The sequence below is a fragment of the Sciurus vulgaris genome (assembly GCF_902686455.1).
Source record: "Sciurus vulgaris genome assembly, chromosome: 4".
NCBI classification, from domain to species: Eukaryota; Metazoa; Chordata; class Mammalia; order Rodentia; family Sciuridae; genus Sciurus; species Sciurus vulgaris.
In genome coordinates, this window is record NC_136464.1 from 2,999,353 (window position 1) to 3,025,463 (window position 26,111).

At 42.1% G+C, this 26,111-nt stretch overlaps 1 protein-coding gene across 2 annotated transcripts in view; it reads left to right on the plus strand.

Annotated features, from left to right (window-relative positions):
* LOC306659721 (uncharacterized protein C10orf143) overlaps positions 1-24,839 on the plus strand; it is a 44,880-nt gene extending 20,041 nt beyond the window's left edge. Inside the window, exons 2-4 of one of the 2 annotated variants that reach the window (XR_013763397.1) lie at positions 9,442-9,606; positions 9,715-9,889; positions 24,235-24,839. Coding sequence is in view for 1 of the 2 variants with exons in the window: in XM_079137441.1 (XP_078993567.1) it covers positions 9,442-9,606; positions 9,715-9,777; positions 24,235-24,264 (258 nt within the window). In the remaining variant the exon portion in view is untranslated. The remainder of the gene's footprint in view (positions 1-9,441; positions 9,607-9,714; positions 9,890-24,234) is intronic. The other variant, XM_079137441.1, reaches the window with a different exon arrangement.
* Positions 24,840-26,111: the final 1,272 nt, after the last annotated feature.

Below are 26,111 nucleotides of genomic sequence, written 5' to 3' on the forward strand. Positions count from 1 at the left end.
ATGGCCATTTTGACAATATTAATTCTGCCTATCCAAGAACATGGAAGATCTTTCCATCTTCTAAGGTCTTCCTTAATTTCTTTCTTCAGTGTTTTGTAGTTTTCATTGTAGAGATCTTTTACCTCTTTGGTTAGATTGATACCCAAGTATTTTATTTTTTTGAGGCTATTGCAAATGGAGTTCTTTTCCTCATTTCCCTTTCAGCTGTTTCATCGCTTGCGTATAAAAATGCTGTAGATTTATGCGTGTTGATTTTATAGCCTGCTATTTTGCTGAATTCATTGATGAGGTCTAGAAGTTTTCTGGAGGAGGTTTTTGGATCCTCTAAATATAGAATCATGTCATCCGCCAATAGTGACAGCTTAAGTTCCTCTTTTCCTCTTGGTATCCCTTTACTTTCTTTAGTCTGCCTAATTGCTCTGGCTAGAGTTTCGAGGACAGTGTTGAATAGAAGTGGTGAAAGAGGACATCCCTGTCTTGTTCCCGTTTTTAAAGGGAATGGTTTCAGTTTTTCTCCATTAAGAAATGATGTTGGCCATGGGCTTAGCATAAATAGCCTTTACAATGTTCAGGTATGTTCCTACTATCCCTATTTTTTCTAGTGTTTTGAGCATGAAGCGGTGTTGTATTTTGTCAAACGCTTTTCTGTGTCAATTGAAATAACCATATGATTCTTATCTGTAAGTCTATTGATATGATGGATTAAGTTTATTGATTTACGAATGTTGAACCATCCTTGCATTCCAGGAATGAACCCCACTTGATCGTGGTGCACAATTTCTTAATAGGTTTTGGATACGGTTTGCCAATATTTGTTAAGGATCTTTGCATCTATATTTATCAAGGATATTGGTCTAAAATTTCTTTCCTTGATGTGTCTTTTCCTGGTTTGGGTATGAGGGTGATATTAGCTTCATAGAATGAGTTCGGTAGGGGTACCCTCCTTTTCTATTTCCTGGAATACTTTGAGAAGTATTGGAATGAGTTCTTCTTTGAAGGTCTTGTAGAACTCGGCTGAGAATCTGTCTGGTCCTGGGCTTTTCTTGGATGGTAGATTTTTAATGGCTTCTTCTATTACATTGCTTGATATTGATCTGTTTAAATCGTGTATGTTCTCCTGGTTCAGTTTGGGAGGAGCATATATCTCTAGAAATCTGTCAATGTCTTCGGTACTTTCTATTTTGTTGGAATACAGATTTTCAAAGTAGCTTCTCATTATGTTCTGTATCTCAGTAGTGTCTGTCGTGATATTTCCTTTTGCATCATGTGTTTTAGTAATTTGAGTCTTCTCTCTCTCCTCTTTGTTAGTGTGGCTAAGGGTTTATCTATTTTGTTTATTTTCTCAAAGAACCAACTTTTTGTTTTGTCAATTTTTTTGAATAGTTTCTTTTGTTTCAATTTCATTGATTTCAGCCCTGATTTTAATTATTTCCTGCCTTCTACTACTTTTGCTGTTATTCTGTTCTTCTTTTTCTAGGGCTTTGAGCTGTAACATTAGGTCATTTAGTTGTTGACTTTCATTCTTTCTGGAATGCGCTCCATGGCAATGAATTTTCCCCTTATTACTAGCTTTCATAGTGTCCCAGAGATTTTGATATGTTGTATCATCATTCTCATTGACCTCTTAAGAATTTTTTAATCTCCTCCCTGATGTTTTTTTTTTTATCCATGTTTCATTCAATAGCATATTATTTAGTCTCCAAGTGTTGGAGTAATTTCCTTTTTTTCACTTTGTCATTGATTTCTACTCTCAGTCCGTTATGATCTGATAGAACACAAGGCAGTATCTCTATTTTTTTGCATTTCCTAAGGGCTGCTTTGTGGCATAACATATGGTCTATTTTCGAGAAGGTTCCATGTGCTGCTGAGAAGAAAGTGTATCCGCTCGTTGATGGATGGAATATTCTATATATGTCTATTAAGTCTAGGTTATTGATTGTGTTATTGAGTTCTATGGTTTCTTTGGTGGGATTTTGTTTGGAAGATCTATCTAGTGGTGACAGTGGTGCGTTAAAGTCACCCAGAATTATTGTGTTGTGGTCTATGTGATTCTTGAAATTGAGAAGGATTTGTTTGATGTACAGGGATGCACCATTGTTTGGGGCATAAATATTTACTATCGTTATGTCTTCCTGATTTATGGTTCCTGTAAGCAGTATGAAATGTCCTTCTTTATCCCTTCTGACTAACTTTGGCTTGACGTCCACTTTATCTGCTATAAGGATGGAAACCCCCGCTTTTTTACTGAGTCCATGTGCATGATAGGTTTTTACCCATCTTTCACCTTTAGTCTGTGGATGTCTTTTCTATGAGATGAGTCTCTTGCAGGCAGCATATTGTTGGGTCTTTCCTTTTTAATCCATTCTGCCAGTCTGTGTCTTTTGATTGAGGATTTAGGCCATTAACGTTCATGGTTATTATTGAGAAATGATTTGTATTCCCAGTCATTTGGCTTATTTTTGGTTTTTAAGTTTCCTTGGTTTCTCCTTTGAGTTGTTTTTCTCTAAGGTAGTTCCTCCCTTTGCTGACCTCCATTGTTGTTTTTCATTTCCTCCTCATGCAATATTTTGTTGAGAACATTTTGTAGTGCAGGCTTTCTATTTGTAAATTCTTTTAACTTTTGTTTATCATGGAAGGATTTTATTTCATCTTCAAATCTGAAGGTTAGTTTTGCTGGGTATAGGATTCTTGGTTGGCAACCATGTTCTTTCAGAGCTTGAAATATGTTGTTCCAGGCCCTTCTAGCTTTTAGAGTCTGGGTTGAGAAGTCTGCTGGTATCCATATTGGTCTCCCCCTATATGTAATCTGATGCTTTTCTCTCGCGGCCTTCAAAATCCTATCTTTATTTTGAATGTTAGGCATTTTCATTATAATGTGCCTTGGTGTGGATCTGTTGTGATTCTGTGCATTTGGTGTTCTGTAAGCCTCTTGTATTTGATTTTCCATTTCATTCTTCAGGTTTGGGAAATTTTCTGATATTATTTCATTGAATAGGTCGTTCATTCCTTTGGTTTGTATCTCTGTGCCTTTCTCAATCCCAATAATTCTTAAATTTGTTCTTTTCATGATGTCCCATAGTTCTTGGAGATTCTGTTCATGATTTCTTACCATCTTCTCTGTTTGGGTGACTTTATTTTCAAGATGAAATATTTTGTCTTCATTGTCTGAGGTTCTGTCTTCCAAGTGGTCTAGTCTGTTGGTGATGCTTTCCATTGAGTTTTTTATTTGGTTTATTGTCTCCTTCATTCAAGGATTTCCGTTTTTTTTTTTTTTTTTTTTTTTTGAGAATCTCTATCTCTTTGTTGAAATGATCTTTTGCTTCCTGCAGGTGCTCTTTCAGCTTATTGGTATTATCATTCATTGCCTGCATTTGCTCTCTTACCTCATCCTTTGCTTCGCGAATCATCTTAATCATGTATAATCTGAAGTCCTTTTCTGACATTTCTTCTAACATACTGTCATTGAATTCTATTAATATAGAATCTAGATTTGTTTGGATCATTTTCTTCCCTTGTTTTTTCATGCTGTTCATGTATCTTCCCCTCTAGCAGTGCAGATCTGGGGTATTGCGGATTTCCCCCTATAGGCTTATAGTGGCCCTATAGGTTTCCAAAACCCTTTCTTTAAGGGGAGATCAATATTAGCAGTGCCCAATTCAGACACTATGCAATCCTAGACCAAATAGCCCCTATGGGGACAATAACAAATTTGCCATAATAAACAAAATGAGGTCAAATGTTATCTTCGGTAAAACAAACAGGTTTACAATAATGTCTGCAGTTTCTGATGGAGGACAAAGAGGATGCAGAGGGATGAAGAATATGGCTGTTAATGGGATAATAAAAGAATATTCAGAAGTTCTAGAAAATAGAAAGGGTGAGAGTATAATCAAAAGAAATCGGATGTTAGCATGTAAATAAGGGAGAAAGTGACTCTGAGGGAACAGGTAAACAGAAGGAAAAGAAAGCAAGAAACATAAAGAAATAAAAACTTAAATTTTTTAAAAAGGAGAAAAAATAAAATCTACTGTATAACAGTCATAAACTAATGAAACCTCCCAGTGTTCAGTAGCCTGATGCATGAGAGCTACCTGACAATGAGCTTCAAGCCTCCAGCAGGCATCTCAGGATGGGATTTGCCCCACCCGAAGATTGGAGCTACGGCTTCCAGGATTATCCAAGATGGGTGCTCTGGCTTTCAAATATGTTGGTAAATGGGGAGCTGCAGCTCAGGGGTGGACGTGGTCAGCTGGAGGTCCTGGAGACAGGATGCAGTTGGTCCGGCAGTGGTCCTGGAGGTCGGGTGTGTTTGGTGTGGTTGTGGGATCCAGGAGGCCAGGTGCAATCAGTCGGTCTGGGTTCCCGGTGATAGGGCGCCGTCAGTTGGTCTGGGGGTCCTGGCGGCAGGGAGCAGTCAGTTGATGTGAGGGCCCCAGAGGCAGGGAGTGATCGGTCGGGCCGAGGGATCCTGGAGACGGGACTCAGTCGGTCCGGCCAGGGGTCCTACAGGGCCTGGCTGTTGTCTCAAAATGGCAGCAGCCACGTGTAATCAAACCTGCAGGTACTGTGACAGTGAACTTCCAGGCAGCAGCAGGCAGCTGGTTCTCTCCTGGCGGTCTGCGGTCAGTCTGCTGGCAGCTGTCGGACAATCCGTAGGTGAACCTCGAGCGTTGGGTGATGGATAGGGGTAAGGCAGGCGATGGACAGGCGAGAGGCAGGCAAATGGCGGATGATAGACGCCTGACAGTGAGCAATCTGCTCTCAAAAAAGGCGTCGATATGCTGGCAGACTGCAGGTCATCACAGCAGACAAATGGGGTAAAGAGCAGGGGATCGATAAGCAGCAAAAACTGCTCACCGAGAAACAGATATCCTCTGCTTGAATCCGGCATTGTGGAGCGACAAGGAACGCAGCCTCCCTCTAGTCCGCTGCTCTACAGCCAAATATTTAGTCTTCTGCAATTATTTTAAACTGGATTTTTTTCATGGCTTATTTTTTTCTATTTGATAACTTTTTTTTTTTTTTTTTTTTTTTTTTTTTTTTTTTTTTTTTTGCGGTGCTGGGGATTGAACCCAGGGCCTTGTGCTTGAGATGCAAGCACTCTACCAACTGAGCTACATCCCCAGCCCCTGATAACTATTGATTTTTAATTTTTTTTTTCTTTGTGATAATGGGGATTGAACCCAGGGGCTCTACCACTGAACTACATCCCTAGCCCTTTTTTATTTTTTATTTTGAGATAGGATCTCACCAGTTTGCTGAGGCTGGCCTCGAACTTGAGATCCTCCTGCCTCAGCCTCCCAAGTCACTGGGATTACAGGCATGTATCACTGTGCTTGGCAAAAGGAATTGATTTTGTATATTAATTTTATATTGGTAAGTTCTCATTTGATTTGAGTTAGTTTTATCATTGATTCTCTGGAATTTCTAGATGTATTTTATGATGACATTTACAGACAGAAATAGTTTTAGTACTTACTCCTCTGCCTCTGATTTCTCTTCTCTCATATCAGGTCAGACTCTGGTACAGAGTGGATAGACATGAGGACAGGGTCCTCTTTCCCTTTCCCTCAACATTAGTAGGAATGCTGCCAGTCTTTCCCCATTTTAGGAGATACTGGTTTAAGATTAAGGTGTGTATATTTTGTCATGGTTAAGAGTAGAGCCCTGGAGCCAGGTGTGGTAGCCCCTGCCTGTAATCCCAGCAGTTCAGGAATCTGAGGCAGGAGGATTGCACATCAAAGCCAGCCTTAGCAACTTAGTGAGGCCCGAAGCAACTTAGCAAGACCCTATCTCAACATTAAAAAAAAAAAAAAAAATGTTTTTAAAGGGCTGGGGGTATGGCTCGGTGGTTAAGAGTTCCTGGGTTCAATCCCCAGTACCGGAAGGAGAGAGAGAGTAGATCTGGTTGTGGGGGTGCACACCTGTCCGCCCAGTGGCTCAGGAGGCTGAGACAGGAGGATCATGAGTTCAAAGCCAGCTTCAGCAAAAGCAAGGCCCTAAGCAATTCAGTGGGACCCTGTCTCTAAATAAAATACGAAATAGGGCTGGGGTTGTGGCTCAGTGGTCGAGTGACCCTGAGCTCAATCCCCAGTACCTCCCCACCAAAAAAAAAAAAAAAAAAAAAAAAAAAGGGAGAGCAAGTGTAGCCCTCAAGCCACCTTGTTTCAGATTTCAACTCTGTCAAAGGGTTTTAAGCCTCCATGGTGATGGCCACCTTGTGTCTTCCTCAGCTGTACTATGTGTGCTAATGTCAGTGATGCTAATGGGCTTCCTGACAGTGAACCTGTCTTCGCATTCTGAAGGAAGTTCTCCTTGGTCATGGCGTCTGCTTTTCTTGAAGAGATGCTAGATTCTGACTCCTAGTGTTCTGTCCGGTTCTTTTGTACCAGTGTTCAGGAGCGGTGTTGGTCTGTAGCTTTTCCCCCTATTTCAGTCTGGCTGCCAGCGTCACAGCCAGGGCAGGGCGTTTCCCTTCCTCCTCAGAGCACCGGAGGCACTGGAGACAGCCCCTGGTCCTGCTTCTTCTTGTGGTTGCTTCCTGGCTGTCTGTTTCTTCCATGGAAATGGTCTGTTCCAGCTTCGAACTCTACTGGGGTCTGTTTCGGTCTTCTGGATTTCCTTAGGAAGTTATCCACTTCATCTGCATTTTGAATGTATTTGCAGTGAGGTCTGCAAAGTTGTCTCTTATGCTTTTAGAACTTCTGTTTGGTTGGATGTTTTTCCCGTGGCATTTTTTGGTTTCAGTATTTGTGTGTCCGCCTTCTTGGTCAGTTAGCTAGTGGTTTGTCTATTTTATTCACTTCCCAAACCAGGATCTAGATTTATTCATTAGATACATTGTTTTTCTGTTCTCTACCTCATTAATTGAAGCTTTTGTCTTGACTATTTCCTTCCTCGAGTTTTCCTTTGGTTTACTTTCTTGTTCTCTTTTTAGTTTTTATAACTTGGGAATGCTTAACTCATTCATTTTTCATTCCTCATTTTTCCTGATAAAAAAATTCACTATTAGTGCAGTGAATTTTTCTGCTTATTGCTTTACATGCGTCTTACAGATTCTGCTCTGTAATGTTTTCATTGTGATTGCTTAATTCTGTGCTTTTCAGTGTACATTCCCTCTTTCACATGAGTCAGTCATAGGACTTCAGATTTCCCAGCTGTTTTAGTTAAAAATCAGCACATTCCCTGTGACCAGAGGTGCTGGGTGCGGTGTTCCTGCCTTTAGGACGCTGTTGCTGGGTTGTTGGGACTGCTGTATGTTCCTGGAAGAACGTGCACTCTCAGGTGAAGCTCCACCTGAGTCCCCAGGGTCGACCTTGGCGGAGTGTGTCTGGACATTCTGTCGGCTGCTGATTTGTTGCTGGTGGTTGTGTTAGTTCTGTTCTCTTGTCTGCATGGTGCCTCTTGCATGAGAAGGGCGTGCTGAACCTCCTGTGGTGTGTCTGTGGGCCTTCTTCTCTGTAGTCTCGCTTCATAGGGTGGTGGGTGGTTACTCAGTTTACAGATGTCCCTGAGTGTCAGATCTTCACCTGAATTGTGGCCTTCAGCATTGAGAGTGGGCTGCTGCTGCTCCTGGGTGCCTTGCCGAGACTTTGTCCATCTCTTCATTTTTGGCCTTTCAGCATCACTGCATCCCAGGTGTGCCCGTGGAGGCAGCGTGTCGTTGGGTCTTGTTCTGAAAGCCAAAGGAGGAGCCTTTGCCATGAAATAGATGAGTTAGCCCACTATGTTTTACGTGTGTGTGTGTGTGTGTGTGTGTTTACGTATTTATATGTGTGTACACACACACATACGCACACATATATGTAAGTGCACCCACACTGTAGACATTTTTTTGATGCAGTACTGGGGACTGAACAGGGTCTTAAGCATGCCAGGCGAGCACTTGACTACTGAGCTACGTTCTAGCCCCAAGGCCGTTCGTATGTATTGCTGTGACTGACATGTGCTTGCAACCCTATCATAATATTTCATAGTCATGTATACTTTGCTACATTTTCTGTTTCTCTGTGAGATGCATATTCTCTACTCTTCAATCGAGATTTTAAAACTTTGGATCGTATTTTCTAGTGATTATTTGTATCTAAGCCAGTCTGCAGTAGCCGCCCTATTTTTCACCCTTGTGGATGGCCCTTCTAAATTCAGGTCAGGCCCAAGCTCCTCCTCTGCCCGCTGACCCTGTCACAGGGTGTGGGCTGACAGCACCAGGGAGCACCCCTGGGGTTGGCGCCAGGGTCCTGTTCAGGTTCGGGCACTCCTTATCATCAGGTTTTGCCTTGGGTGTGCTGGGTGCAGAATTCACTTCTCCCCTGTCCTTTTTCATGTCCTTTTAGTGCGGACTGTGGGGAGGTCAGGGAGCTAGGCAGCTGCCATGTCCTCTCCACCTCTTGGGAGGCACGGTCTGCCTGTGCCAAGGACTTATGTAGGTGATTTAGAGTTCAGTAGCTTCAATTTCAGTCCTTGAGTATTTTTTCAACAGAGTATTAGAAAATGGTGAAATTAGCACTTTAAACCCATGATATAAGTTTTCTCTGTTGAATAAATCCATTAAGTGCAAGAAGTGATTATTCATTCATATTAAGTAATATATTTGTATTAAATAAAAATGCTATAGATAATAAACCACATTGGTGAAAATCAGATTTGGCAAAGACAGTGGTTTGCAAGCGACTCGATACTGGGGTGACACCAGCAGACTGCACCTGAGAAGTGTCCAGCAGCAGGCCTCCAGAGTGACCAGCACGGCTCCCTAGGGGGACTGGGTGACCACCCAGAGGTCCTCCCCTCTGGAATGCTATGCCCTTGGAAACACCCTAACCCTGGAAATGCATCAAGTCTGGGACACGGGGACGGAATACTGTTTTCATTAGCATTGGGAGATTTCTTTTGTAATTACTTTCTTTAGTTTATGTGGAAGCAAAAACCAAATGCTGTCTTTCCCTGAGGTTACCCATTATGGACTGTGTGTGCGGATTTTGAAATCAATAAAATTAATTTGCTCTTCAGTGCCAGTAAGACGGAGAGTTATTCACATGTGAATTATTCATATTGTGTTAAGAAAGTACGTAACTTAATACTAAACAAAATGTGTTGAAGCATATAACTAGTTTCTTGAACAAAATTTATAGGTTTTTGCACATTTTCAATAAACCAGTCACAATAGTTTATTACAAGAGTTTCGGCCAAAATTGTTTAAAATGACTATTTTAAATCTATGAGGCTAAGTAACTATCAGACAATGCTAGAAATAATGAGGTTAAACGTAATTGATGGTTGTTATTCTTGAGCAGGTAAAATTTAAAGTCATCTCCTCAAATGTCCTATAAAGTTTTCCAGCTCCACAGGGGTCTGTATATGGAGCTGAAGTTTTCTGAAAGCAAATTCAATTAGAGTGTTGTGTGCTTTATGAGGCCATCTCAAGTGAAGTTCTGTTTGTTTCAGAAACGGGCATGCAGGAGGTCAGAAGCCATTGGGCAGGAGCGTGGCTGCCACCAGGAGAGCACATGCACCCTGGCATCCTGGAGCACAGAGGACCAGGGCCCTCCATCAAGAGGCTGCCCCTCTGCACTGCAGCCAGGAGGTGGACAGGGCAGGCAACGCTCAGTGGTAGGTTCCCATTGCCACCGAACCAATTGCGAACCCATTTAAATATTTTAATAAAAATTGTAAATAATCATTGTTCTGATCCATCTGTGCCTGTGATTTGTTAAATAGATTCCTCAAAATGGAGGAAGGAGCTCAGCCCAGCCTTGCCCAAGATGTATCGCGGGGGAGTCTGTAAGTTCACTAACCTCCTGTGACATAAGAGATAGACTTCTTAAATATTAGATCCATAAAACAAAGTAAAACCTGCAGCCCCGGGTCTGAGGAGTGAGGGAGGTAAATAAAGGTAACAGTTGATTTGAGCTTTTCTTAGCATTCTATTGGGGTGCAGACTAATTTGTTTCCAGCTTCAGATCAGAAATAGAAATTATAAATTCATTTAAAATCTTCTAAATAGCAGTTTCTAGGAAGGGAAGAGCCCACTCTAATTGGCTAAGATAGAGTCCTATAATGACATCTAGAAAGTGTCTTGACCATATTATTTAATTACCCAAATAGGAATCAACATTATTCTTTTCTTTTTAAGTTTTTCTTGCATGTTTCATAAACTTTACATAAGTCATAGATTTCAGAAGGAAACACAGTGTTCACACCATAAATTCAAAGTAAAGGGAGGTCAAAAACTGCCAGAGTCAATTCTCAGTCTCCTCTATGGGGCAGAATATCATAAAGTATATATTAGCATAATAATACCTTTGTTATTAATTTTGAACTTACTCTAAGAACAAGTTAATATGTTTTTGATAACCTCTATAATTCTTGGGTTTTTTTATTTTAAATCTGAAATCTTAATATTGTAATAAAATAGAATCGTATTTAAATTCCACACAGAAACCAGGAGAGAGAGAGAGAGAGAGAGAGAGAGAGAGAGAGAGAGAGAGAGAGAGAGTGTGTGTGTGTGTGTGTGTGTTTCTGAGATTGCCCCCTAAAGATCTTCAGAGAAGTATATTGCTCTGTTTTTGATGTGTGAGAGATTAAGTTATAGAGATTTTCAATTGACATGTTGCAGGCTGTGTTTTACAGAGGAGACACACCGATGCTGTTCTAAGTGAACACCCAACACCATGACAGCTGTCATTCATGTGAACCTCTGATTATCTTAAGTCATTAGACAAATATGAGAACAAAGTTTGATGTAAACTCACTCCTTCAAGGTGTACTTTGCTACTTTTTGTACATTTTGGAAATTTTTTCACATTATGTTGCATTCTATGGCATAATTCTGAATTGTGGTGAAATTAAACATCTAGCAATTTGAATTTAGCATTTAGGTTGATTTCATATAGCTGCCAAATATACCTGGAATGCAAATAAAAAATACTGACTCTGAGAAACATGACCCCATTGTGGCTGAGTCACCTGTGTGCTAGTGACTGCCTAGGACCCCTCCTTGCTGCCTCCCATTTCCATGGAATGTATCTTTCAAATCCCCCATCTGTTGGAGGCAAACACTTGGAATGTAATGTGAATTCCTAATGCTCTCAGAGGTTGTATTCTGGCATGAATGGCTCAAAGAAAAAAATTTTAGCTCAAGCAACTGATTGGATCATTTTGGCTAATATCCTGTTAGAACAACAGTACCTGTTTGATTAAGGTTTTTCCTTCCTTTGTAATTCCCTGAGCTTGCCTCTGTTAGTTTCATAGGAAATGAGTCTATGAGCAGAAAAACTACATTGATATGTAAATATCATTTTTGGTTAATGCTGAATATTCTTTTCATCTAAATTTCAGAAACATGACTTTAAAAAATCAGTTTCCTTTTATTTGTAGTTATTCTCAATAAAATTTCACCCAGGCTTGGGCGTTTTAATATTTACACCCACTATTTCTAAAAGTCTTATGTAAATAAAGATTGAAATGTGAGTTTGAAAAGTCACACCTCTTGATATTTGAACAGACTATAGCTGCATATATCTTCTTTTTCTAATAATATGGCTAGTTTCTTTCCTAAGCTTTTAAAATAATAAGACTTACTATTTTTATATTCTAAAACATCAAAGGTTCAGTGTTAAATAAAAAGCAAATAGTATTTTTAGAAATGCAAGATCCCAGGGAGTAGTACTTAACAATAAGTCACCAATGGGCAACAATTCCAAATTCCAGAAGACTCTATCAACCTTGAGGTTCCCTTCACAGTTTCCTGCCCACTTGCCCATGAGCTTATCCCTCTCCCAGCTTCTTGTTTCCAAGGTGACTCAGAACAGCTACCGTGGATCAAAGTCCAAGGAATTCCTAACAGGAGGCTTGCCTGTGACTGTCAGCTTATTTGGGGGAGCTTCCCTGAAAGCTCCTTGGCACCCTGATCCTTGGGTGTGTTTTTGAACTTACTGGCACAGCCGCTGATCTTGTGGGTTCTGCTTGAATTTTCAATATCACTGTCTGGGCTTGGCACCTGAGCTCCTGTGGCCCTTCTGTTTATTAGTTCTTATCACTGAGTTATTTCTCATATGCGAACACTTTTTCTGGAGACCTTCACATACTCATTTTCCAACTTTGCATTTCCGTGTCTTCTGTTTGATCCAGTCCAGCTCACAGTTCATTGTTTCCATTTCAGGAGTCCCTGTCTTGCAGTAATTGCTGTCAGGGTTCAACTCAGGGTAGACATTATTTAGGAACATCTCCTTTCAGCCCTGCACCTCCCTGCTCATGTTCTGACGATTAGTGCAAGTGGATGCTCTACCCTGCACGTGGGTGCTCTGCCCTGCCCCTGGCTGCCTGCTCTCACAGTCCTCACTGCCTTGGCTGCACATGCAGAAGGGGTGCGCATGAGGCCCTGACCAGCACACTTCCCTTCCTTCTCAAATGGCCCTAAAGTGGATTGTTGCTGGGTACTAGGCTTCCTCTCTGGGGGCAGCTTGGCTCTGGAAATGATGCTGTTCTCTACAAATTCAGACCAATTAAACAAAACACAACAATGCTGCTAGGGCCCTCCAAAATAATCCAAAGAAGATCCCCAAGAAGGAGAGGGGACTTACAAGGAAGAAGACCAGAAAGAAAGGAGTTGGGTGTGTGTAGAGCAGAGGCAGTGCTTTCCTAGCTCCATGTTTGCCAAATGGCATTTGGTCTCTGGTGCTCCACAGCACCTTAGTGCTGGCCTCCTTTGGGGTGCACCCTCAGATTTTATTGGTCACCTGCTATTTTTTCTCAGCGGTTTCCCCCATTTTATTGTCCTTCCCCACTTCTCCGCCCATTTCTGAGTGGAGGGGACCCTCTAGCCTCTGAATTCTGGGTTGATCCGGCCCATGTGAGGCCCGGGCAGGCACTGGTGCCTGGGGAGGGACAGGGAATCTGGTCCTTTCTCCCTCTCCCTCTCCCTCTCCCTCTCCCTCTCCCTCTCCCTCTCCCCTCAGCCCTCTCTCCAGGTCTCGTACTGGTGCATGCTCACTGGGCCCTGTGATCCCACTGCCTCCTCCCTTTTCCTCCCCACCTCTGGAACTATGGAAGCTTCCTCCTAAGGCAAAGCGTGGGTTGGATCACCTCCCCTGTGTGGCCTCTCATCAATTCCAGCACTAGTATGGTCAAATCCTATGCTAAATTCCCTTCATTGAGTGGGCCGGCCCCTCTTTTCTGATTGAACCTTACCTGCCTGAGCTAGTCAACTGATGAACTGACAGATTCTCCTAGGGTAAAGAAGAGATTGCTGTTCCAACATGGGCCTGTAGGTCTTGTTATCCAACCTCGGGGCTCAGGTCCTCAGTGCAGCAGCTCAGCGTTTGGAAATGCAGGCAGAGTCTAGCCAGTTACAAGTCATGCAGACAAGGCTGTAGCTGGCCTACCTCTGTGTTCCTTTGCTGTCCTGAATCTGGGATTATGGGTTTTATGACCCTGGTGGTAAATTGCCCTGTAAAGGTCAGCAAGCAAAGCCTGATGATTCTAGGCATTGTGGAGCTCCTTACTCTGCCCAGCCTATTCGTTAGTGTTAGCAAACCTCCCCTTTTCATTTAAGTGCAAATACTAAGGGCTCTGTACTGTTTATCATTCACTATCTGACACTGAACTCCATTGCTGACAACTGTGTGTGTGTGTGTGTGTGTGTGTGCGTGCCTGCATGCATGCATGTCTGCACCTGCATGTGTGTGGTGTGTGTTTGTGGGGTGTCTGTGTGCAGAAAGGAGGGTAGTGCAGAAGGAGAAATAGAGGGCAGGGAAGGGAGGTGTTTAGACAAACCCATTGTCGTTCAATTTTCCACTGTAGGGACAGCAAGAGGAACAAAAGTACGATTATTCTAATTCTGAATAATTACTTTTTTTTCTTTGTACCTTTCTTTATCTCCAAATGAGTGACCTTCAAATATTTGGGTTCATTTCATTTACATGTCTGTAAAGTACTGGTGGTTGCTTCCTACATCTGTATCATCCACAAGTGCCACCCTGAAACAGACCTCTCCAGACTCTGGATGGCTGCCTTCCTCCTGTGCTGCAGAGAACTGCTGCCTGTGCCTTCTGCAGCAGGCTGAGTGTCAGCCTGGGATGCAGGCCAGGGATGACACGTAGCATTCTGACATAGATTGGGAAGATCGATAGGCAGTGGCTCACTCTTCATGTCTGTTTCAGCAATAGCTCGTTCTTGGCAGCCCTTTACTCCTACGCCCTGAGAGTAGGAATAGCCATGGAGGGAGCAGCAGGAATTGCATTGATCATCATGCAAGAACCAACTTGTGCCCTGGGCCTTGAGTTCTTTAGCCGCACCCCACCGGGTTACAGACAAGAAGGATGTGGTCCTTGGGGCGGAGCGGTGGGCCGGCAAGCCCATGGCCCCCAGGAGGGCAGGCTCAGGCTCTCTCATGCCAGCTTCCCTGGCTCATTCTGCTGGTGCCGCAGCCCACCTCACCCACTGAGAAGAGAGGCAGCATGTCATGGTCTCTCCAGGCTTCAGCACCAGGAGAAGAGAGGCAGCATGTCATGGTCTCTCCAGGCTTCATCCCCAGGCAAACGAGAGGCCTGTGGTGAAGACCCAGGATGATGTATTCAAGCTGAGAGAATAAGCTGGCCACAGAGCATTCGGCTGTGTCACTGCTGTCAGAAATGAGGCCCAAAGCCAGATGAGTTTGAATAGGCCACTGATGAATCTTCAGTCTTGCTTCAGACAGGATCTGGCATTAAATATTTTCTCTGGAATTTGGGTATCAGAAAACTACTTAAAAATGGCCTGTATTATTGAGGTCATTTCGGAGTTCTAAAGGTTTTAAGGGGCTTCAGGTGTCTAGAAGAAAACACACAAAATTCAGTGTAGACTTCTATGAACAGAGTGAACTGATGCAGCTGGGCCTGTCTCCTGCTACAGAGATGCAGGGTAAACTCTTGAAAAACTAAATGCATAGTTAACCATGTAGTAAATGAGGAGCAAAGACAAAATCAGTGAAGTAGGTATAAACACATTCCTTGGTAGCAATTGTAGGTTCTTGGCCATTGTGAGGGTAGGGGCTACAGTGGACCCAGGGTCTGGGATTTAGAATTCCAGTATCCAAAGAGAGATGTAATATTGTTCTAAAAGGTGTGGTAGCTAGAATTTGAACCCTTGCATAAAGTTAAGGAAGTTGAAGATATGACTGTACCTTATAAGGGAATTGGAAATTAAAATATCAAGCCATGCATGGATGCAGGTTCCAAGTTTATTATGTCTTAATAGTATAGGAACCAAAAGTCAAAGCATTAACATAAAAATAAATCCAGACCATTGGCTTGCTTAAGACAAGTACAGAATTATCCTATAGACACCCTTCCACCATCCAGTACATACATGATTCAAGATAACTTCCACTGAGGATAACAATGAAAAGTATAAGCCACATAAGCATAAGCTGTAATGGGTGGAGTTAGGAAGTAAGGCAAACAGGAGAACCCAAATCTCCAATATCCTGAAATAATAGAAGGATCTGAAACTCACTATGTTAATTTTTTAAAAAGATTATTAAAGAAGAAAGAGAACCATAATTAAGGAAGGCAATATGAAAGAAGAACTAGAAGATTAAAACAAATTCCTAAAAGTGAATGAAATGGTCATGGAAGTTAAAATTAAAAAAAAAAACAACAAACCTCAGACACAGTTTCAGACAGCATTAGTACATTAGAAGGTAGATCTGGGAAAATCACAGTCAGGGGATGGGTTATGAAAGCATAATTAGGAATGCAAGGTACAGAATGGGGATGTTTATAGGAAACCCAAAAGGAAGGAATCTAGAGAATGGAAGAGATTGAAAAGAAAATGACTGAGAACATTCCAGAATTGGAGAAAAGCATGTAGCTTAACTATTTTGAAGTACAAGAACAGGGTGACTAAGATTAACTACCAGATATCAAGATATATCACAAAGCTTTGTTAATTAGTATAATGTTATTGGTTCAGAGACAGAAAGACGGACCAATGAAATAAAATTGAGATCTTTAAACACTCATATATGGTAGTTTGAAGGCATTACAAATCAATTGAGAATGATAAAGTTACACTATAAACTGTATTAGGACCACATATGTGAGGAAAAATAAAATTAGATTTTTATCTCACACAAAATTCAATTCTATAAGGTGTGGGGAGGGTTAACAAACCTAAATGCACCAAAGGAAAAGAAAAAAAAACTTAAAATTTGAGTAGAAAATGTAGAGTATAACTACATACATTAGGACACATTGCATACCAAAATTTCCACATTGCTACTGAAGAAGAGGTCACAAAGCAGGAAAGGCATCTGCATTGCACAAAATAAAAAGATGAGTGTCTTGAATAAACATGCAGATTAGAGTCCAACAGATAAATAGGCAAAGTAGACACACTGGCAGTTGAGAGAAGAGGAAACCTAAAATAGCCTATGAATATAAATAGATGTTCAACCTCACTAGTAATTTAAGAGCTTGCAAATTAAAACCATCAAATTGGCAAAAAATAAAAATATTGGGTGATAAGTGTGAGGGAGGCTGTGGAGTTACAGGATCTGCTCACTTCCTTGGAAAAAATATAAATTGTCACAGTGACTTTATAGAGCACCTATCAAGGAAAGGTGACAGTGAATCTTCTTGGTGATCTAGAAGATGCAGTCCTAGTTATATACCCTAATAGATGCCTAAAGAAATATATACACAAAATTTGTCATGGCACTGTTTGCTCAGGAAAAAGCAAGAAACAAATGTCCATTTTTAGGGGAATGGATAACTGCATTGGGGTATATAAAGTTTACATAAAATGATACCATTTAGCTACAACTTTATATATGTTACCCCAATGCATTTATATGTGTGTGTGTGTATTATTCAATACCATTTAGTACAACTTTTAAAATGGAAAATGGTTATACCTATCTACTAAAGAGTAGAAAGGTTTATGAGAATGGTAAATAACAAGCTCGTAATAAGGAGGTTATTTCTCCTGGGAGTAGGACTTAGGATACAGAGGGTGTTCAATTAGATTTGAAATGTTTACTCTTAGGTTATGTGATGGTTTGTGAGGGTTATTTATATTGTTCTCTGTACCTTTTTGCATGTCTGAAGAATCACAGAGAGTCCTGGGCATGAAGATCAAAGAAAAAATTCTGTAGTGCTGCTAGGGGAAAAGGATTGAGTATCCATGGAGGAATAATAGTTTGACTCAATAAGCCTCTCATTGTTAACAGTAGATGCCGGCACACTTTGGGATGTGCAGAAACATGCAGCCGTGTGAGCACATAGGCAGCTACGCTAGGCTTAGAGCTAGGAGGACCAATGCTGTGGGGCTTGTCCCCCAACCTAGGAAATGTAGTTTCCAAAATTGGTACTAGCAGAAAACATAGGCAGAACAATAATATAAGAAACCAGGAAGGTAATCGAAAAGCTACCTGTTTTTTTTTTTAATTATTTTTTCATTTTTACAGACTGCATTTTGATTCATTGTACACAAATGGGGTACATCTTTTTGTTTCTATGGTTGTACACAATGTAGAGTCACACCATTTGTGTAATCATACATATACATAGGGTAATGATGTCTGTCTCGTTCTGCCATTTTTCATACCCCCCCATCTCATTTCCCTCTATGTAATATAAAGTTCCTCCAGTTTTCTCTCACCCCCCCACTCCACCCCCATTATATATCATCATCCACTTATCAGGGAAAACATTTGGCCTTAGGTTTTTTGGGATTGGTTTATTTCACTTAGCATGATATTCTCCAATTCCATCCATTTATCTGCAAATGCCATAATATTATTTTTCTTTATGGCTGAATAATATCCCATTGTGTATATATACCACAGTTTCTTTATCCATTCATCTGCTGAAGGGCATCTAGGTTGGTTTCACAATCTAACTATTGTGAATTGAGCTGCTATAAACATTGATATGGCTGTGTTACTGTAGTATGCTAATTTTAAGTCCTTTGGGTATAAACTAAGGAGTGGGATAACTGGGTCAAAAGGGATCCATTCCAAGTTTTCTGAGGATTCTCCACACTGCTTTCCAGAGTGGATGGATCAATTTGCAACTCCACCAGCAATGTAAAAGTGTGCCTTTTTTCCTGCCTCCACACTCACATCTATTATTGTTTGTGTTCTTGATAATATCCATTCTAATTGGAGTAAGATGAAATCTTAGAGTTGTTTTAATTTGCATTTCTCTAATTACTAGAAATGTTGAACTCTTGTTGAGGAAGTCTGATCCTAAGCCAACATGATGAAGATTCAGGCCTACTTTGTCTTCTATTTAGTACAGGGTCTCTGGTCTGATTCCTAAGTTTTTTTTTTTTTTTTTTTTTTTTTTTTTTTTATTTTATTGTAACAATGGGATACATGTTGCCTCTCTGTTTGTACATGGCGCAAAGGCATACCATTTGTGTAATCATAAATCCACATACAGTAATGTTGTTTGATTCATTCTGTTATTTTTTCCCTTCCCCCCATGATTCCTAAGTTCTTGATCCATTTTTGACTTGAGGAGAGATAGAGGTTTAATTTCATTTTACTGCATGTGGATTTCCAGTTTTCCCAGCACCATTTGTTGAACAGGCTATCTTTTCTCCATTGTATGTTTTTGGCTCCTTTGTCTAGTATGAGGTAACTGTATTTATGTGAGTTTGTCTCTGTGTCTTCTATTCTGTACCATTGGTCTGTCTGTCTAGTTTGGTCCCTATACCATGCCATTTTTGTTACTTTTGCTCTGTAGTATAGTTTAAGGTCTGGTATTGTGATACCTCCTGTTTCACTTTTTCTGCTCAGGATTGTTTTGGCTATTTGAGGTCTCTTATTCTTCCAGATGATCCGGAAATCATTAAACATAATTCATCACATCAATAGATTTAAAGTTAAGAATCATATGATTACTTCAATAGATGCTGAGAAAGCATTTGATGAAATACAGTACCCCTTCACGCTTAAAACACTAGAAAAAATAGGGATAATAGGAACATACCTCAACATTGTGAAGTCTTATCTGTGCTAAGTCCATGGCCTGCATCATTCTAAACAGAGAAAAACTGAAAGCATTCCCTCTAAAAACTGGAACAACATAGGGATGCCCTCTTTCACCACTTCTATTCAACATCATCCTTGAAACACTGGCCAGAGCAATTAGACAGACCAAAAAAATTAAAAGGATACAAATAGAAAAAGAAGAACTTGAGCTGTCACTATTTGCTGATGACATGATTCTATATTTAGGTAATCCAAAAACTCCACTAGAAAACTTCTAGAACTAATAAATGAATTCAGCAAAGTAGCCGGATATAAAATCAACATGCATAAATTTAATGCATTTCTATTCATAAGTGATGAATCCTCTGAAAGAGAAATTAGGAAAACCGCTCCATTCACAATAGCCTCAAAAAAAAAAAAAAAAAAAAAAAAACTTGGGAATCAATCTAACAAAAGGGGTGAAAAATCTCTACAATGAAAACTACAGAACACTAAAGAAAGAAATTGAAGAAAACCTTAGAAGATGGAAAGATCTCCCATGTTCATGGATAGACAGAATTAATATTGTCAAAATGATCATTCTACCAAAGGCGCTATATAGATTCAGTGCAATTCCAATTAAAATCCCAGTGACATTCCTCATAGAAATAGAGAAAGCAATTATGAACTTCATCTAGAAGAATAAGAGACCTGGAAGCTACCTGTTTCTACAGGTTGAAAAGACCCTATATGAAAGAACACTTGGATCATTTAATAGAAAAATGACTACATTTTCTGATCGAGGGAGGAAAAAAAAGAAATTATTATCTTTTTTAAATTTTAATTAAAAATCATAATTTACATAGGGCCATGTTGTTTGATTCATTCTGTTATTTTTTTAAATTATTATCTTAATAGATACAAATACAGTCCGCACTTAGTTCCAAATCCTGTTGTTGTTGTTATTATTATTATTATTATTATCATCAACAACAACTTAGCAGATCATAAGTGGAAGAATTTGTCCTGGTAAAGATTAAGGAACAAGATATTTACTGCAATGTTTCTATTGTTGAAGAGAAAAAGAGAAGATGCATGTTGTTATTACTTCCCCTCCATATACCAAGGTTCCTAGCTAGCACAATAAGACAAGAAAAAAGAAATAAGAAAAGGAAAAAAATTTAAATTGTTATTTCCAGATGATATAATTATCTACATAAAATGTTCAAGAAAATCTACAGATAAATTACTAGAACTAATATTCAGCAGGGTTGTTGAATAGAAGAGGAATAGGCAAAAACAATCTTATTCTCTGATGATAATCAAATAGAGAAAATATCTTATTCACATTATTTCTTTAAGTGGACATGAGTTACTATCTATTGTCCTTTTATGGACTCCCTTCAGTATTTGTACAGATTTATAAGTGATATATTTCCGGTTTTGTTTGCCTAAGAATGTCTTAATTTATGTTTCATTTTTAAAGGATCGTTTTGTTGGGTATAGAATTCTTGGTTGACAAGTCTTCAGTACTTCAGAATTGTGTTATCTTACTACCTTCTGGATTCCATGATTTCTGATGAGAAGTCAGCTGTTAATATCATTGAGGATCACTTGTACACAATATGTTATTTCTCCCTTCCTGCTTTCGAGATTCTTTGATTTTTGATAATTTTATTATGATGTGTCTAACTAAGAATCCCTTTTGGCTTATTCTAGTTGTAATTCATTGAGCTTCATGAATGTATAAATAAATGTTTTCAACAAAGTTGGTGAATTTGGGGCTATTATTCAAATATTATTTTCACCTTCCTCTTTCTCTCTTCCCTCTGAGACTCCTGTGTATGTGCGTATTGGTACATTTTATGGTGTTCCAACAGTCCCTGGGCTCTGTTTTTTTTTTTTTTTTCCAGTCTTTTTTCTTAATGTTCAAACTAGATAATTTCAATTGACTTCAGGTTTGCTGGCTCTTGTTCTGCTTGCTCAAGTTCTCTTGGGTAAATTTTCATTCCAGTTATATATCTCACTCTAGAATTTCTGGTGTGTGTGTGTGTGTGTGTGTGTGTGTGTGTGTGTGATTTCTCTCTATTCACTGACAATTCTTCTCTATTTTGTGAAACATTGTTTTTCTGCTTTCCTTTAGTTCTTAACTGTGGTTTCCTTCAGTTCTTTGAACATACTTAAAGTAGCTGATTTAAAATCTTTATCTTGTATGTTCAATGACTGGGATTTCTATTTCATTTTCCTCTCCACATCCTCTTTCCATCTTTCTCTGCCTTCTATCCAGGAGCCAGGCTGCATGGTCTATGTCAGTGCGATACCTGGACTCTCTTATTTGTCTGTGAATTCAGCCACTGGGGACATGTCAGGAAGGCAGCAGAAGATTGGAGAGGGAGGGTAGGGTACTTGAGGTGTGCCATGACCAATGTCACTGTTTCTTTCAAGCAGCCAGCAATCCATAACACATTCTCTGTCCAGGTTCTGGTAACTGCTTGCTCCTCCCCTCACTTTGCTCAAACCCTACACTGTCTCTTGTGGCTCCCTTGTACAGCTTTGTGGGTGATCCCTTTGCAGTAACCCCTTTGAGACTACCATGTACTTCCTTTTGAAAATAACTGATACAGAAGGATGCATGCATGCTCTCTTAGAGTAGCAATTTCCTCCAAGAAGGAAGGGAGGAAGATGGGACACATGTATAATGCATGTTAAATTGGCATGGACTGAAGTAGGTATTATAAAGATATTTCATTATACAAAGACTCGTGCCAGCAAAATAAGGATGATTGTCTTAGAAGTCAAGATTTCCTTGTAGCCTTTGAAGTAGTCCAGGCCTTTGAGGAAGGACCTGGTTTGTGGCACTAAAGACAAATCTACTATTAAAGAAAGAAATGATTCCTTAGGCAATGACAGGAATCATGGACAGTTTTAGTTCACAGCTGTTTTATCACATTAATAGTAACTCAGGGGCAGCTGAAAACCTCAAAGCCAGTATTCTACACATTAATGAAAAATGGTTTAGCCAATGGGCAGAATGGTATGTGGCAAAGCCTCTCTTCCCAGTATGCACAGGTGGCAGTGTAACTGGATTCATCGTGGAAGAAGATGTCAGTGGAGTAAGGTGGGCTCCTGTTGGCCCTGCTTGCTCTGCAGGCCCCTGCGGAGGCGGTTCTCTAGAACAAGAAGTGGAAAGTTTGAAAGGGATGTGAGTTGTGGTGAGCACCTAGTGAGATCGCCGCAGAGCAGGGAGACCCTGAGGCTGCACGGGCTGCCATGAGGAAGCAGGGAGGATAGGGCTGTGCTGGGAACATGGCTGGAAGCAGCCCGAGCCCCAGGAGAGGCAGATCGAAATGTCCAAAAGCATCTTCCTTGCTTGCTTGGTAGGAGAATGATGGAATTGCATTTTACCAAAAGCGGTGTTTCCCAATGCTGCGTATCTGGTCCCTGTGGGAGGCAGTCAGACAAGGCAAGGCCTTTCAATCACCTGGAGTAGGTCGTGCTCGAGGCAGAGGACCCTGCACTCTTCCCTGACTTGGCAAATCTTGACCCTGTGCCTAGGCGGTCATCAGATGTGCCTCCAGTGGCTGGTGTATGTCACCTGTGCATTCGTCAAGGACATCAGGCTGCTCTGAGGTGTCCCTGTGGGCCCCAGGCTGGAGAGTCGGTGGCACACTGCATGTGTGGAGCAGAGTGAAGAGGGCCCAGGGCAGGGGTGAGATTACACACGCAATTTCTAAGGGTTCTTCAGATAGCAGGCCTCATGTAGATGTGGCTGTCTGTCTTGGACCCAGGTGTCTTCCATTCTGCCCCCAGCATGTCTTCCAAATGCCCTCCTCCTGGGGCAGGAAGAGATGGGGCGGGGGCAGGAGTGACAGGTCTCTGTGGATACCTTTAAATTGTTGCTTGAACCTCCTGGTGGTGATGACAGTGGGTGACAAGGATGAAATCAAGTAAGAAGCATGGTCCCTGCTTCCTCTCACTCTGTCCTCACAGCCCTAAGGGGCTTGTGCTGAGGAGTCTCCTGGCAGGGAAGTCCAGGAAATGTGTTCTCTGCCCCACTGCAGGAGACCATGTCCACAGGTCTGTGAACGACCTTGAGACTGTTTCCGAAGGCCCTTCTGTGATTTGAGCATGCTGCGGGAACACGGCCTGGCCGAGTCGACACCTGTACTCCTCATGGAGCGCAGCACTCACAGCCTCAGCACACCTGACCTTGCAGACGGAGCCTGTCCCCACCACGTGCTAGCACCGCCGGCCCTTGTTATGACTGCTTCTCCAATTCTGGAATGTTCTGACCTCAGGCTCTTCTCACTGCCTAGGAGGCCCCTCTAGCCTTGTAAGATCCTCTTGCTCTGTCATGGCCCACCCAAGACACCTCTCCCTATGTGAAGCCTTCTTCGCCCTCATCCGGTAGATGCGTGAGCTTCCTTCCCTGGCTCCCATGGCACTTTGTTCCAGTTGCCCTCTGTGTAGTGTTACACTGCCACCTGTGAGTCTTCCAGGCAAGGCCTGAGTCTCCTGTCAGGCCCCTGTGGCTCAGGGGAGGACCTGCCTTCTGGGAAATGGGTGCCATCATGGACTGGCCTACCTCTTCCCCTCACCACCTAGCCTACCCCAGCCTTCCTGGGCCTCAGCCAGCCCAGGGAGCCTATTGTCATTCCAGGGCAGTCCTTTAGGCAAGGATGCCCAGCCTGCCTCTGCCTGTGGGCCAGGAGCCACACTGCTGTGTGTGACTGAGATCCCTGGCTGCTGGCAAGACTTCTCCCTGAATGGCGGTACAGCCTCAGGCCAGCTCTGTCCTAGCCATCTGGTCTCCCAGTTATTCTTGTGGGGAAGGTGCAGAGGTGGGAGGCCTGCAGCAGGGCGGGAGGGCAGGGTCTGGCAGGGATGGCTGTGCACTTGGGCCCCTTCCAGATGTCCCCAGTGAGGAGCATGCTCTGCTGCTCTTGTCTTGAATCCTGATCCAGCATTTAGGCAACACCATTTTTAAAAATTTATTTTATGATTAGAAAATGATTTTTTATTTTCTTTCTGTAGGAGAACAGGGACATGATATTTATTGAGAACCTTGTATGTGCCAGGCAGTATTGGAAATGCTTTAAGTATCTTAATTGTCATGTGTATCTATTAGTACACCTATAAATATGCAGTCAGCTCAGAAGTTACAGGGGTTAGTGCCATTGCTTTAAATGTAGTACATTGTGTTGGTGAACATAGTGCCAAAGTGTATGGATCTGGCCAAGGTCAATTAATTTGCACGAGGTGCTCTTTTATCGTTTCAGGGGCATTTTAACCACACTGAGAACTGTTAGAAGATGCAAACTGGAAAAGGGAAGATTCCAATTTCTGCTCTGAATCCTCCATGTGACAGCAAATGTAAATCCCTTACAGATGGGGTTGGGCGCCCACCTGTTCAAACAGCAGCCTGGCGCTCTCTGCTGTGGGATTGTTTGCCTCTCATTCAGGTAATCCCGGCATCCTCTGCACAAGAGCTGGCATAGCCTGTGTTACTTCTAGAGAGGCCCCAAGTCATTTTGACTCACTACAGCTACCTTTCAAATGTGTCTTGCTTGAGAGGGATGTCAGCTGCATTATTTAAAAGTTAAAGAAGTTTTGTATCAACCACCCTGTGAGGTTTGGGAGCCCTGTGGCTTAGGGAATCATATCCAGATGTCGCCCTGCTTTTATACTTTGGAATTGTTTTGTGGATATATTCAGGGCTACTCATAAACTCCTTTTAATTGAAAACTTATTTTTATATGTAAAATGCTCTATAATCTTGAAGTGAATTTTATTAAATGCTAGTATCCAATCTGTTCTGTGTAGTTCTCCAATTGAAGTTAACAGGGACAGGACCCACTTTATATTAAAATGGAAATTGTTCATTTTCTCTTGAGTTTTCAATGTATCATCTCACTGTGGAGACTAGTGTTATTTTCTCTGGGTTTGAAAGCTTCCTAAGATGGCCTGTTTGCGTGATCGACAAGGTCCTAAAGAAATCACTGGATTGGAGAATCGATCTCGAGTTCTTTAACCTTCTAAAGCTGGAGGAGGGCCCGTGTCCCTGGTGCACTCCATGTTCTCATCACGTTATTCCACAGGCCATGCTTCCTGCCAGGAACGTCCTCGGCACTGACCTGTGGAAGAGCCAACCTGTAAATGATGTGCTGTGTGGTCCTGGGGGGAGTTCGATGCTTCAGAGAAGGAGCGGGGAAGACACAGCAGTGCAGGGTCACCAGTGCAGTGCCCCTTGCAGGTGGATTGTCCAGGACACACTGCCATGAAGCTGAGTAAGGCGCCAGGGCCAAGAGCAGCCTAGACAATGCCAGCCCATGCCCAAACATCCACAGCTTTTTGCCAGAGCAGGAAAAGGTGTTGGGATTTGTTCTTTATGCACAATTTTTTCAAAGAGTTGTAGTTTGTTATCTTTTCAAAATGAGATACACATCATGATGGTTATGGGGGGAAAAATGCATTATTTTTGTGTGTAAACTTTTCCTTTTCCCCCAAACTCATAGAGATGCCCGTGTGTCCATGGCTGTGTATTTTGGCAAATGCAACCTCACAGAAATCACCCTGGTGGTTGATATGTGTGAAACAGCCCCCCGGCATCATCCTTCCCCGCAGAGGTGCCCCACGCCAGAATCTGCAGACCCGGGTCACACGTGGGACCTTGGTGTGTCCCTTGGTCTCCCATCTGTGTGGTGCGGGTGGAAGCCACGGGTCGCCTGGGCATTGGAGATGAGAGCCCAGCCAGAGGGCGTGGCTGCTGCTGCTGCAGATCCCTGCAGATGAAGGCAGTGTCCTCTGACAGCCGGGTCCTGGCGGGTGCAGCAGCGTGGAGATGGCCAGAGGGAAGGAGACCGCCCGGGCGGGCCTGCCCGGCTCACCACAGTGCCCGCGCGTCAGGTGGCAGAAGAGCCTAGACAGAGCGGCTTGTGACAGGTCCCTGAAGGGGTGGCGTCCGTGTTTCCTCTGCCTTCTCAGGGCGGTGCAGGTGACCGGCAGAGCGCTCTAAAGGCCCGGACTGGCCGCCCCTCCTGCGCTCGTGCCCCTCAAACCCACCCTACTCTGCTACCCTGTGCCACCGCCTCACCGTTGGCCGTGCTGCCCTCAGGCGTGGCAGCGTGGAGCACAACCTCCAGCCCACCTCCACCTG